The 13,383-nt window shown below is 46.4% G+C and overlaps 1 protein-coding gene across 4 annotated transcripts in view; it reads right to left on the bottom strand.

Annotated features, from left to right (window-relative positions):
* Nucleotides 1–7,014, bottom strand: part of ZDHHC3 (zDHHC palmitoyltransferase 3) — a gene marked incomplete at both ends in the record, with an annotated part of 37,714 nt that extends 30,700 nt beyond the window's left edge. For 3 of the 4 annotated variants that reach the window (XM_079713496.1, XM_079713497.1, XM_079713499.1), the window contains one exon: nucleotides 6,709–7,014. In XM_079713496.1, the coding sequence (XP_079569622.1) occupies nucleotides 6,709–7,014 (306 nt within the window). Of the gene's footprint in view, nucleotides 1–6,196; nucleotides 6,295–6,704 lie in introns of all 4 variants that reach the window. The other variant, XM_079713498.1, reaches the window with a different exon arrangement.
* Nucleotides 7,015–13,383: the final 6,369 nt, after the last annotated feature.

Raw genomic sequence — 13,383 nt, 5'->3', positions numbered from 1 at the left:
CATTTATTGATTGCTTATATGCCAGGCACAGTTCCAAGGGCTTTACTGTACTTTGTCAATTAATTCCGACAATAAACCTATGAGGCAGAGACTATGATAGTCCTCATATTATAGATGTGGTAACTAAAGCAGAGAAGTTAAGCAACTTCCCAAGATCACATGACTAACAGGTGGCGGTGGCAGGATTCAGACCCAAGTGTAGAATCTATGCCTCTATCAGAAGACAACTTACATATTTTATTATTTTTTAATTTTTTAATCTTTTTGGGTGCATTGGGTCTTTGTTGCTGCATGCGGGCTTTCTCTAGCTGTGGCGAGCTGGGACTACTCTTCATTGCGGTGCACTGGCTTCTCATTGCAGTGGCTTCTCTTGTGGAGCACGGGCTCTAGGTGTACTCTAGAGCCCTACTGAAGCAGCCTTCAGTAGTAGGTGCGCAGGCTTCAGTAGTTGTGGCACATGGGCTCAGTAGTTGTGGCTTGCAGGCTCTAGAGTGCAGGCTCAATAGTTGTGGCACACAGGCTTAGTTGCTCCGTGGCATGTGGGATCTTCCCCAACCAGGGATCGATCCCATGTGCCCTGCATTGGCAGGCGGATTCTTAACCACTGTGCCACGAGGGAAGCCCCCAACTTACGTTTCTATTTCTATTAAGTGACTGAAGAGGGTTTTCTTTTTAATTGCCCTGATGCCATAATATCATTCTCCTGCGAAGAACTGTATAACTACACAAACATTAAGACTGAAATAGGCCCAAGATAACAAGGCCTGTTTCAATTAGTATCCGGGATAATATGATGATGTAAAAAGGACACACTTGGAAAGGGGTGGAGACAGGTTCCAAAGAAGCACCAATGATTCCATTTATTTCAAGCAACAAGTATGAAAACTTGCTTAAACTGTTTCAGGGGCCATGGGATCACGGCATGAGCACACCTGCTGGTCTAGGCAGAAACTCTCCCTCTCATAGCTCTGCCAGGAACAGGTGACCAGGAACAGGTGACCAGCCCCAGGCCTGTGTCAAAAGGCCACCTGTCTCCTCCACAGAAAAGTAGGGGGTTGGTAACCCCCAAATTGGTCACCCTCTCCTCTCTGGAGCTAGAAAGATGTTCCGGTCAGTGTTTATGGATTACTCAGTGGCAGGTAAGAGAAACTGCCTGGCACCAGGCAGAGTGCAGCACCCTCCTCAAATGAACCCTGAGGCAAGTCCCTGACCTGATCCAGGGAATGTGTCAACACCTTTGGGCAAAGTGTGTGAGGCCCTTCTCTGGCTGCACGCAGCACCCCGCACATTACACGGCACACTGCAGGACGACCCGGTGCTATTCGTCCTATGCTCCCACGGACCTGACATCATTCTGCCATCGTACTGGCTCGAGTAAATACTCACTGATTCTGTACACAGTTGTGCTCAATAAGGTCACGGAGAGAGACTCCAGAAGGGATTACCAACTGCATGTTGAAGTGAGTCCTGTTATTCCGGTTTGGGCAGCTGAAACTCCAATCACTGGCCTGCAGTGGTCTCAGATAGTCATGTGAGGTCTGTTTATAGCAAGGTGTTCACAGGGTGGGATTCAAAGGCAGGGAGGGGCACTGGCAGGCAGATAGATGAATTTTCTTTCCCTTAACAATGTGGTTAAATTGAATTCATTTATATTCCTCTTGTTCTCAAATCTCAGATTTGAGATAATTTACAATGAGGTTAATAAACGATTAGGTCCAAAGAAAGCAGGGGCAAAAAAAAAAAAAAAAAAAAAAGCTGATCATAGGGTTGACACAATTGCTGTGATTGTGTAGTGCTTGGTTTTGGGCTTTCAGCAGCTAGGACAAAAAGAAACAAGCTCTCAGCTTTAAGCACCTTCTGGGAGACAGGCGTTGTCCCAGATCTAAATTTTAAATGGAATCCTTCAGGATTCCTGAGGGGGTTCCCCGGATGAGGAATTAAAATGTATTTATAACTGGAAAAGGTCAGGTGGTGAATTGGGATGGGGCGGGGAGACAGAGCAGGTACCAAGGTCAGAAACAGTTCCTGAGCCCAGGTTGCCTTCAAGAGGTTGCCTCCTCCAGGCAAGCGGAGCCACTCGGCTCGTCTCAAGTGTTTCAGGAACACAGAAAGCTCCTTTGAAGACATTACACAACCTCAGAGCAGGCAAGGAGAGGGCAGCCTGAAATCAAACACCAGTCTGACTCGCGCGCCTGCCCACCCGACGCCACCTCCAGGCCAGCACACCTGCCAAGTGAGGTACGGCCCCCCTCTGTCCACCTGCCCCCTTCCCTCCTCTTACAGGCCTGTCTATCCCTTTCACCCCATTTCTCAAATGGGAGGTCCACCTCCAAGTCATTTCTTTCTTCCCTTTCCTGCTCAAGCTCTTTGTGGACCCACTTACTACTATGTTGGAGTAAATGACTGCTAAATGGTCCAGAAAGCTGTAGTGGTTGCAACTGTTCTGATGTTACATTTGGAATAAGAATTTCAAAGCTGAAAGGGCTACCAGTAACTGTCTGGGGGAGACTGCAGGAGTTTTTTGTTTGTTTTTTGTTTTTGTTTTACTAGTAATATTAACAAACCAAAATGATATACAACGCATACATTGTTATACATTGTTTATAACTTCCGGACATAAACTTTTCTGAAAAATTATACACAACATGAATTCTTGAGATACAAAACATTACAATCCTATTAGGGAACTCCTTAGAATCCTGCAGTGATGCCTTTTTAAAAACAGACTCTACCTGCAATGTTAATAAGGAACCCCTAATTGACTTGCTTTCAGTGTGAGATCTGGGCTCCCCAACTCCATCCCTTGGAAGCCCAGGGTGTCTCCGGGGTCCCTTCCTCTGCAGCCCCACCTCTCTCTGTTTTGTGTGCTGGGTTTTGTATAAGATGTCACATGTTGGCAGTGGGGAGAGGCAAGTGGCAGCATGAAGAGCCTGAGCTGGGGCAGGTCTGCAGGGCATGCTTTGAGTTGCTCCCCTTACTAATGGTAGATATTTGACAGACGCTTTATTTTTTTGCCCCATTTTCTTTCAGGCCAACAGCAAAACACACCTATGAGAAGCTGAATGGTGTTTGGGATATAGTCTGTGGCTCTCATTCGGGATTGGAAGCCGAGCAACATACAGTGAGAATCACTCTCTCCTGCATCCGACTGCAAGGGGCCAGACTGAGGAAGACCCTGGAGAGGGCACAACGTGGAGGTCAAAGAACACACGTGTGTGAGGGTAGCAGGAAGGCCAGGGCAGAAGCCTCTTCTCCCTCCCCCCGACATCCAGTTCCCTGATTCACATGCCTTCTAGAAACCAGTAAACTCCACACTCTACTCTGATCCCAACTCCCCACCAGCCCCAGACCTGGCTGGCTACTGCCCAGCTAGCACTCCTGCTTACATGTAACAGAGACACAGTTTGGCCAGAATAGAAGTCTTGATTTCTCCTCCAAAATCTGTTCTCCCCAGACTCTCCCATTCAATAGAGGGGACCAGCAAATCTCCCAACTACTCCAGCCAAGACTCTGGAAGGCACACTCTCTGATCCCTCTCCCCTTTTGTCACTCTTCTGAATGGCGGTTCTCAGACCTGGATGAATATGAGGGATACCTGGGAGCTTTAAAGCACCCCAATCCCAGGGCCCCATCCCAGACCAATTAGAGTAGAATCTCTGGGGATGGGGCCCAAGGCATCAGTACTTTTCAGAAGCTCCTCAAGGGATTCTAACATGCAGCCAGGCCTGAGCATTAGGGGCTTAAAATATATTCCAAATCCAAAAGTTTCTCTCCCCCAGCCTCACCGCTCCCACCTTGGTCTGAGCTGCCACCACGTCCTGCGTGGCCCACTGCGATAACTCTCATCTTCCTGCTTCTATTTGCCCCACCTCAGAACCCTATCGCAAGCACAAGGCAGTGTCTTTTTAAAAATCAGGTCACATCATGCCTCTCTGATGGCTTCTCACTGTACAGTAGAGACCAAGGTTCTCACGAGGCCGACAGGTCGTGCCCGGCCTGGCTTCTGCAGCCCTCCCCACCTCTTCCAGCCCCTCTCGCCTCCACTCACCATGCTCCGGTCACCCTGGTCTGAGTCCTGTTTCTCAAAGACGCCAAGAACGCTCCTATCTCTGGGCCTTTGTACCTCTCCTCTGCCTGCAAGGCACTGCCCTCTGACCTTCACCTGCCTGACCTACCCCTTCATGTTATTTAGGCCTCAGCTCAAGTGGCATCGCCTCAGGGGTCCTTCTCAGATCATCTTCATTTAAATAGTCCTCCTGGGACTTCCCTGGTGGTGCAGTGGTTAAGAATCCGCCTGCCAATGCAGGGGACACAGGTTCGAGCCCTGGCTCGGGAAGATCCCACATGCCGCGGAGCAACTAAGCCCGTGCGCCACAACTACTGAAGCCCGCGCACCTAGAGCCCGCGAGCCACAACTGCTGAAGCCCATATGCCACAACTACTGACGCCTACTCACCTAGAGCCCATGCTCTGCAACAAGAGAAGCCACCGCAATGAGAAGCTGGCGCACCCCAACAAAGAGTAGCCCCTGCTCGCCGCAACTAGAGAAAGCCTGTGCACAGCAATGAAGACCCAACGCAGCCAAAAATAAATAAATTAATTAATTAAAACAAAACAAAACCACTATGAGCTTTCAGGAGTTCCCTGGTGGCCTAGTGATTAGGATTCTGGAAAAATAAAATAAAATTAAATTAAATTAAAATTAAATTTAAATAAAATAAAAAATAAGTAAGTAAGTAAATAAATAAATAGTCCTCCTTCGCCCCAGAAAAGTCACTACCACAGCCCCTGGATCACACGGTTTTGCTGTCTTTAAAGCCCTTTTCGACTTCTGAAATTACCTTGTTCCATCACGTCTTTACTGCCTGACACCCTACGCTAGGATATGGGCAGCAGTAAGGCAGGGATTGGGGTCTGTCTTGCTCACAGCTGTATCCACTGCTCAGAAGGACCCTCTCACATAGTAGGTACTCAATAAACACGGCATTCATTTTGTCCCACTCCTCAGTGCCCCCAGGGCTCCTCCTCACTGCTGCCACGGTGATCCTTGTAAAATGACAATCTGATCTCATCACTCTTTTAAAATCCTCAGGGGCTCTCGCCGGCCCCATTTTCCAACTCCTACCCCACTTCTTTGGCACTCTGGCCACATCACCAAACCAAACCCATTCTCCTAAGTTCCTACCACTCCAAACAACCACACTCCTGCATTCCTGTGTCTCTGTTTATGCTGCTCCCTCTGCCTGGACTGCTGTGTCTTCCTGCCCTATCACCCTCCACCTTCCCTACCTATGTACACTGTTCTGACAAGAACTGGCCTGGGCATCACCTCCTCCAGGCAGCCACCCCTGCCTAGACTGGTTAATTTTTGTTCTTCCACAGCAACTTGTGCTTCCTTCTGCCACAGCCTTCATCACATGGGGCTAACCTCACCTGTTGTCTCCTCTAGACAGAGGGCACCTTGAGAGAAGGAAGAGTGCCTGGGGCTCAGCAGACACTAAATTATAAGCTGAGGCAAATAATGTCTTTCACTCTTGTATCCCCAATAGCAAGGGCACCATAAAGATTTCTGAATGAACACTTAATTTGTTTCCATTATGATCAAATTGATGCTGCTGAGGAAAACTGTTTATACCCTGTGTTTCAGGGCACTTATAACCATGTACTTCATTTCCTTCAGGTGACAGCTGTTCAACAATCCTACGAGCAGCTCTAACACTGGGCCAGCAGGCCCCTGCCTGCCAGTGTGTGCGATCTCTCCAGGCACGTGCATGAGAAGAGGCACCATATGGGCCGGTCACTGACTCGTGATTGAGCCGGGAAAGTGGCTTTCCCTAGGGACGGATTAATAATCCACCACCTGAACCAGCAGGAAATGGAGCCCTCCGAGATGGGAACTAGCTCAGAACTCAGCATATGTACTGTGCTTTCCCCGGGACTCACAGAAGCGAAATCTGTGTGGCCAGTGCATTGCCACTTGCAGTGCTTTCCCTTTCTTAATTTAAACACACTCATCCCACGTACTGAAACAATTAAGCCATAGGAAGTCTCTATCAAATAACGCTCTCTCTCACTTTTCCCATACAAGATAATGAGCAGGAACGGAGAATTTAATACTCAACAGCCACTTGCACAGCTTGGCATATTTAGCTAAGTCATCAGGCAGAAAACCATGGCTTTACCCACAGATACTCACCAAGAGGCACTTGCTAGGGCCTGAAACAGGCTTATCCAGCTTTTCAGGGAAAGATGAGCCTCGCCCAAACAAGGTAAAGGCCACTGTCGTGCAGGTTCCTGGAACTGGATAGGGCTTTAATTTCAGCTTCACCTCGCTCCAGTCCTATCTTCACTGGGAGGCCCCATCCTGATCCAACCCCCAGCATGCTTTCCACTAGGATCATCTGGCCCCAGCCTCGTGGTTTTCTCACTGTGCCTTTCTAACTAGAGGCTAAGCCTCCTCTAGATCAAACTCCTCCCATGGTAGGCTCAATTAATGCAGACACCTACGTACAGAAAGCATCATTCAACCAAGACAGGCTGTGGTACAGATGGGGTCGCCTCGGTGGGGTCTGAGTCCACTTTCCCACCCCAGCCCTGGCCCTCCTATTCTCCACATTCCCAAGGTCAGGGGGCACATGCAGGCTGCGGCCATGCCAGGGCCAGAGGAGGAGAGTGTGGGCTAGTCAAAACAAGCCCAGACATACTCACGGGGTCCGTCAACATGGCCCGGCAGTGGGAAGCCAGGGCCAAGAAGGCCAGCAGGTTGAACATAATTCCATTGATGATGCTGTACACGTAGTCTCGGGATGGAATCAGCATGACAAAGAGGACCACAAACTCCGCATAGAGGACCAGAAACCAGGTGACAACGGCACAGGCGATGCCACAGCCATCGCGGATAAACCACATGGTTCCCACAGGACTAGGGTGGGGAAGTGGGACGCACTTCTCCGGCTGGAGGTATTCTGGCTTCCGCTCAATGTCTCGGAAGTGGTGGGTGGGGATAAGCATCATAAGCTATTCTGTCCATACTGGCATCTGGAAGAGAGAAAAAAGAACCCAGAAATTTGGTGTGGTCTTATCATCAAGGAGACTTGACAAAATCACCTTTCCAAAGCGAGCCATGAGTATCTATGTGTGAACTTCTTGCAGAAAAGCTGCCTAAACCTTCTGTTCATTTCCAATGTGAGTTCTTGTCCCTACTTCTGAAAGCTAAGCTAGCCTTGGTGAAACAGGGCCACCTTGCCCAAAGCCTTCACATGACAGATAAAGAAAGGGGAGGCTTCAAAGGGCAAATGCCTCGCCTGAGGTCAGCCGGAGCAGCAGCAGCACACACAGCACACCAGCTGGGAGGCGGATTAACAGATATGTTCAAATTTTGACCTCAAAGACAAAGGGGTGGGAGGGGGAGCACCAGGCCCTCTGGGAAAACTCTCTTCATCAGTAACACTGCTGCCTCTACACTGTGGACAAAGCCAGAGACTCGTGTTGAGGCTGGTTGGGATTGAGTAGGAGGAAAGTAGTGGTAACCTAGGACTAGGGTTAAGCTGCAATCATGAAGACCTTCTAACTTACTGCACTGCATTAGCCAATAATAAAGGCAAAACACTCATTAGGATGGGGAATGTTCTTGAAACAAGCTAGGGTTTTTAGCCCTATGGCCAGAATGGTTTATTTTCCAGGAATGAGAGACTCTCTGAGTTCTGCTCTACTCATGGTGATAGGGAAAAGCGTAGGAATGTTGGACAATGAGTCCAGAGATGTTTCCACACCACCTGCTTGTGGGACTTTGTGAGTTCTGGTCTCCTGACCTAGGAAAACACCCACATTCCAGCCCCAGCCCCTCCTCACAGTTGGTGTGAGGGTCGAGGGAGGTGGAGGTGCCTGTTACTCGTGCTGTTGACCGCAAGACCCTGCACATATCACAGGCGGTGCACACGTCTTCTCCCTAGGAAAGACGTCAGTTACTTCAGAAGCAAGTGCTGGCAACGCGTCCTTTCTTCCTCACAGCTGCAGCTGAGTCTCTGGAGAGAGCAATGAAATCACTAAGACGCGATAACTGAAGTCTCTCTGTCCACGGCACATGCTGCAAGACATGGCAGTCCAGATTCCCCTGCTCCAGTTCTTTATCTTAAACTCTGGGGCCTGTCGTTTCACCAACCAGGTTTCTCAGAAACCACGATGGCTCTAGTTCTCTGCCAGATGTAGGGGCCATGGGAAAACCACCTGGAGCACAGTCTATGATGCAGGCAAGCAACATCTCAGTCTTTTGAGAACTCAAGTCACTTCACAGCAGAGGAAATCACTCAGAAGCAGCACTGGCTCTGTGTGCTTTTCTGAAGACAGCAGCTCTGAAGGGAAAGGGCAAGCTTTCAACGGTTGTACTGGGTTATCCTTACCTTTTGCCCAATTTTCTTCCTTCCTCCACTGCCCTCACCCCCAACAAAGAAAGAAGATCTGAAGTGACTACAGTAGAGTCATGAAAAGTAAGGATGTGTCCAGAAAGCTGAGAAGGCAGATCAGTAACTACTACTCAAATGACAGACATTCTGGAATCAAAACTTGCACTGACTAATAATGAAAGAATAAGGCCAAGGCCTCCCCTCCCACGGTGGCAGAGAATTAATGGCTGAAAGGCAGTTAAATGTGTACTGTGTGCTTGTCCAAAGGAACACTGACTCAACAAATACTCAGAGTGACTATCACATTCAACCAGAATTTTCCAATAGAGCAACCTTGTGCTCTTCACAAGATAGTGGCAATTAGTGTTGCCAGGGACAACCTAGAGGCATTAAAAGATGCAGGGATACCTCTGAAGCACCAAAGAGAAGGACAGCAGGAGACTGAAAACTGGGGACATCTGGGACCTGACCTATGGCAAGCAAATTCTAAAATTCTAAACTCTGTACAAACAAAAACAAACAAACGAAAAGCTGAAATCCCATTATGACTCAAAAGCTGATGGAAACTCAACATTTTGACAACCTCCAAATGCAAGCATTCTCTTGGTTTTTCCTGCTGCCATACTGATTTGTATGCATATCATCTATGTCCCCACGATTGCTATTTAAGTTCTAAACCAATAGTTTTATTGGACCACAGCCATACTATTCGATTACACATATTATATTCTCTGTCTTTTCTGCAGGGTTGAATAGTTGTGATGGAAAGACCCATTAGCCTAAAGTATTTCCTCTGGCTCTTTACAGAGTTTGCTGGTTCTAGCTAGTTGTCACCCACAAAATAAATACAGGCACACCTCGTTTTATTTCTCTTCACTTTATTACACTTCGCAGATACTACTTTTTTACAAATTGAAGGTCTGCGGCAACCCTCTGTTGAGCAAGTCTATTGGTGCCATTTTTCCAACAGCATTTGTCTCTGTCACATTTTGGTAATCCTTGCAATATTTCAAACGTTTTCATTGTTATTATATTGTTATGTGATCTGCAATCAGCAATCTTTGATGTTACTATTTGATTAAGCTTAGTGAGAAAGGCATTTCAAAAGCTGAGACAGTCCAAAAAGCTAGGCTTCTTGCACCAAATAGTTAGCCAAGTTGTGAATGCAAAGGAAAAGTTCTTGAAGGAAATTAAAAGTGGTACTCCAGTGAACACACGAATGATAAGAAAGCGAAACAGCTTTATTGCTGATGTGGAGAAAGTTTTCGCGGTCTGGACAGAAGATCAAACCAGCCATAATATTCCCTTAAGCCAAAGCCTAACTCAGAGCACGGCCCTAACTCTCTTCAATTCTGTGAAGGCTTTGAGAAGTGAGGAAGTTGCAGAAGAAAAGTCTGAGCTTATTAGCAGAGTTTGGTTCATGAAGTTTAAGGAAAGCAGCAATCTCCATAACATAAAAGTGCAAGGTGAAGCAGCAAGTGCTGACATGGAAGCTACGCCAGCAAGTTATCCTGAAGATCTAGCTAAGATAATTCATGAAAGGTGGCTACACTAAAGAACAAATTTCCAATGTAGACAAAACAGCCTTCTATAGGAGGAAGATGCCATCTAGGACTTTCGTAGCTTGAGAGAAGTCACTACCTGGCTTCAAAGCTTCAAAGGACAGTCAGACTCTCTAATGCAGCTGGTGACTTGGAGTTGAAGCCAATGCTCATTTACCATTCTGAAAATCCTAAGGCCCTTAAGAATCATGCTCAATCTACTCTTGCCTGTGCTCTATAAATGGAAATGAAGTCTAGATGACAGCACATCTGTTTATAACATGGTTTACTATTTTAAGCCCACCGTTGAGACCTACTGCTCAGAAAAAAAAGATTCCTTTCAAAATAGTACTGCTCATTGACAATGCACCTGGTCACCCAAGAGCTCTGATGGAGATGTACAACTAGATTAATGTTTTTTTCATGTCTGCCAACCCAACATTCATTCTACAGCCCACAGATCAAAAAGGCATTCTGAGTTTCAAGTCTTATTTAAGAAATACATTTCATAAGACTACAGCTGCCATAAGCAGCGATTTCTCTGATGGATCTGGGCAAAGTCAATCGAAAACCTTCTGCAAAGGATGCACCATTCTAGATGCCATTAAGAACATTTGTCCATGCCACTCTCTGATTCACTTTGTTATAAAGCAGAAACTAACACACCATTGTAAAGCAATTATACTCCAATAAAGATGTAAAAAAAAATTTGTGACTGGTGGGAAGAGGTCAAAATATCAACATTAACAGGAGTTTGGAAGAAGGTGATTCTAACCCTCATGTATGACTTTGAGGGGTTCAAGACTTCAGTGTCTCAAGGAAGTCACTGCAGATGTGGTGGAAACAGCAAGAGAAGTAGAATTAGAAGTAGAGCCTGAAAATGTGACTGAACTGCTGCAATCTCCTGATAAAACTTGAATGGATAAGGAGTTGCTTATTATGAATGAACAAAGAAAGTGGTTTCTTGAGATAAAATCTAATCCTGATGAAGATGCTGTGCAGATTGTTGAAATGACAACAAAGGACTTAGAATAGCACATAAACTTAGTCGATAAAGCAGCGGCAGGGTTTGAGAGGATTGAGTCCAATTCTGAAAGATGGTCTACTATGTGTAAAATGCTTTCAAACGGCATTGCACACTACAGAGAAACTGTTCTTGAAAGGAAGAGTCAATCAATGCCACAAATTTCATTGCTGTCTTATTTTGCCACCTCAGCCTTCAGCACCACCCTGACTAGTCTGCAGCCATCAAGGCAAGACTCTCCAACAGCAAAAAGATTATGACTTGCTGAAGGCTCAGATGATGGTTAGCAATTTTTTTTTTTTTTTTTGCAGTACACAGGCCTCTCACTCACTGTTGTGGCCTCTCCTGTTGTGGAGCACAGGCTCCGGACTCACAGGCTCAGCGGCCATGGCTCACGGGCCTAGCCGCTCCGCGGCATATGGGATCTTCCTTCACCGGGGCATGAACCCGTGTCCCCTGCATCAGCAGGTGGACTCTCAACCACTGCACCACCAGGGAAGCCCGATGGTTAGCATTTTTGAGCATTAAAGTATTTTTAAAATAAGGTATATGGGAATTCCCTGGCAGTGCGGTGTTAGGACTTGGCACTTTCACTGCCATGGGCTCGGGTTTGATCCCTGGTCAGGGAAGTAAGATCCCAAAAGCCATGTGACACAGCCAAAAAACAAAAGGAAACAAACAAATAAGGTATGTTCATTGTTTTTTAGACATAATGCTATTGCACACCCAGTAGACTACAGTAGAAACATAACTTATATGCATGTGATTTGCTTTATTGCAAAAAAAAAATTCATGTGACTTGCTTTATTGCAATTTTCACTTTATTGCGGTGGTCTGGAACTGAACCTGCAACATCTCCGAGGTCTGCCTGCTTCCCCTGCAGAACAGCTCAGTGTGACCTAGATGGTCAGTAACGACTCACCCCACCCCAAACCACATCTGTGGCAGTGTATCCTCCTGTCATCTGCTGCCTGAGGGTCATCTCACCACAACCTGTGTACTCCATTGTTCTTCAATTATCATAAACTGTGTGGTTTTCAGAAATGGATAATCACTGAAAATAAATTTTAGAGCAATGCTCTTGTTTATGTACTTCCAGTGATCACATTATGCTCATGGTGTATCTTCAGAGTAGCTGACTGTATTCCATCTGTCCTCTGACAATTGCTCATTCTTGATTGTACATATGGCAATGAGTTGACTAAACTTGAGTTGTGTTTCATAGGTGTGGTTTTCCTGAGGAATAGGCCCTTCCACATAAGCAAATTTCCCACGTAACTGTGGCTTGTTCCTAAGCAGAAACACATTTTAACAATTTGGATGGTTAAACTGGAAATATTAAAAAGTAAAATAAAAACAACAAAAAAGGGATATTATAGCTCTTCCTGTCTTAAGTACAATAACCATCCATTTCTTCGTAATGATTTAAAGTCATTACCAGGAACATCAGTTAATGGAGTGTGTTAGGTAATGATGTCCTCAGGGGGTACAGAGATTCACTGGGCTCTCGGCCTCACACCAACTGGCCTGTGCAGACTATTATAATTGTAATTCTGGCATCTCCTTTGTGTGGTTCTTTGTCTTCCTCCTCCATTCCTGGCTGTCAAATTTCTGTGTCTACAGCTACCAATCTTCCCAACATACCCTCTATTTACTACTGCTAATTGGCTGTGGACTGGAAAAGCAAATAAAACTAAATCTTGTTAGATTTGTTTGTAAAAGAAAGGTATTCATTTTAGGTAACTGGCCTTTAAGGAACACCAGCTATGTTCTCCTACCACACAGTCCTTGAGGGCTGGGAGCCCTGTCTTTTCATTAGCCAGTGCCTGGCATGTAGTAGCCACACACTATCTGTGTTCATTACATGAATACAGGAGTAAAATGCCATGAGCTTTGTGTTCCCCGGCCCACCTCTTGGAGCCCTTGTTTGACTACTTTCAGGGCTGTGGTCATATTTTAGATGGCGAAGGGTGCCCCCAATAGGATTGTGAAATAGGTGGACTGTGACTCTTACTCAAGTTTCCAGATGTTCCACACTCAGACCACGTGAGACCAAAGGGTGGACAGAGGAGCTGTGTTTTCCCACTGCCCCTCACTGGTGAGTGAGAGCCTGTGATCTGGGAAAGAACCCAGCCAAGGGTGTCTGGCAGAGACAGACACTAAGGGCTGAACCGAAGAGCATGTTCCAATCCACGCTTCAGAGTTTCAAACAGTCCAATCAAAACCAAGGAAGGCACGCTGCTCTAAAAAATGTACTTAACCCCCAGCTCCCCCAAAAGCAATGGAAGTAGCTTTCCTTACATTAGCCAAATCTGAAGAATATGGGGGAAAACCCACCTTGAAACAAACTGTACAAATTCCCTTCACTCTGTCCCTAGTGATAACAACAGAAAAGGCAAATATTGACCTCTTTTCC

Source organism: Hyperoodon ampullatus, assembly GCF_949752795.1.
Source record: "Hyperoodon ampullatus genome assembly, chromosome: 10".
NCBI classification, from domain to species: Eukaryota; Metazoa; Chordata; class Mammalia; order Artiodactyla; family Ziphiidae; genus Hyperoodon; species Hyperoodon ampullatus.
The sequence above is the reverse complement of the archived record's forward strand: the minus strand, read 5'-3'. Positions and strand labels throughout refer to the sequence as shown.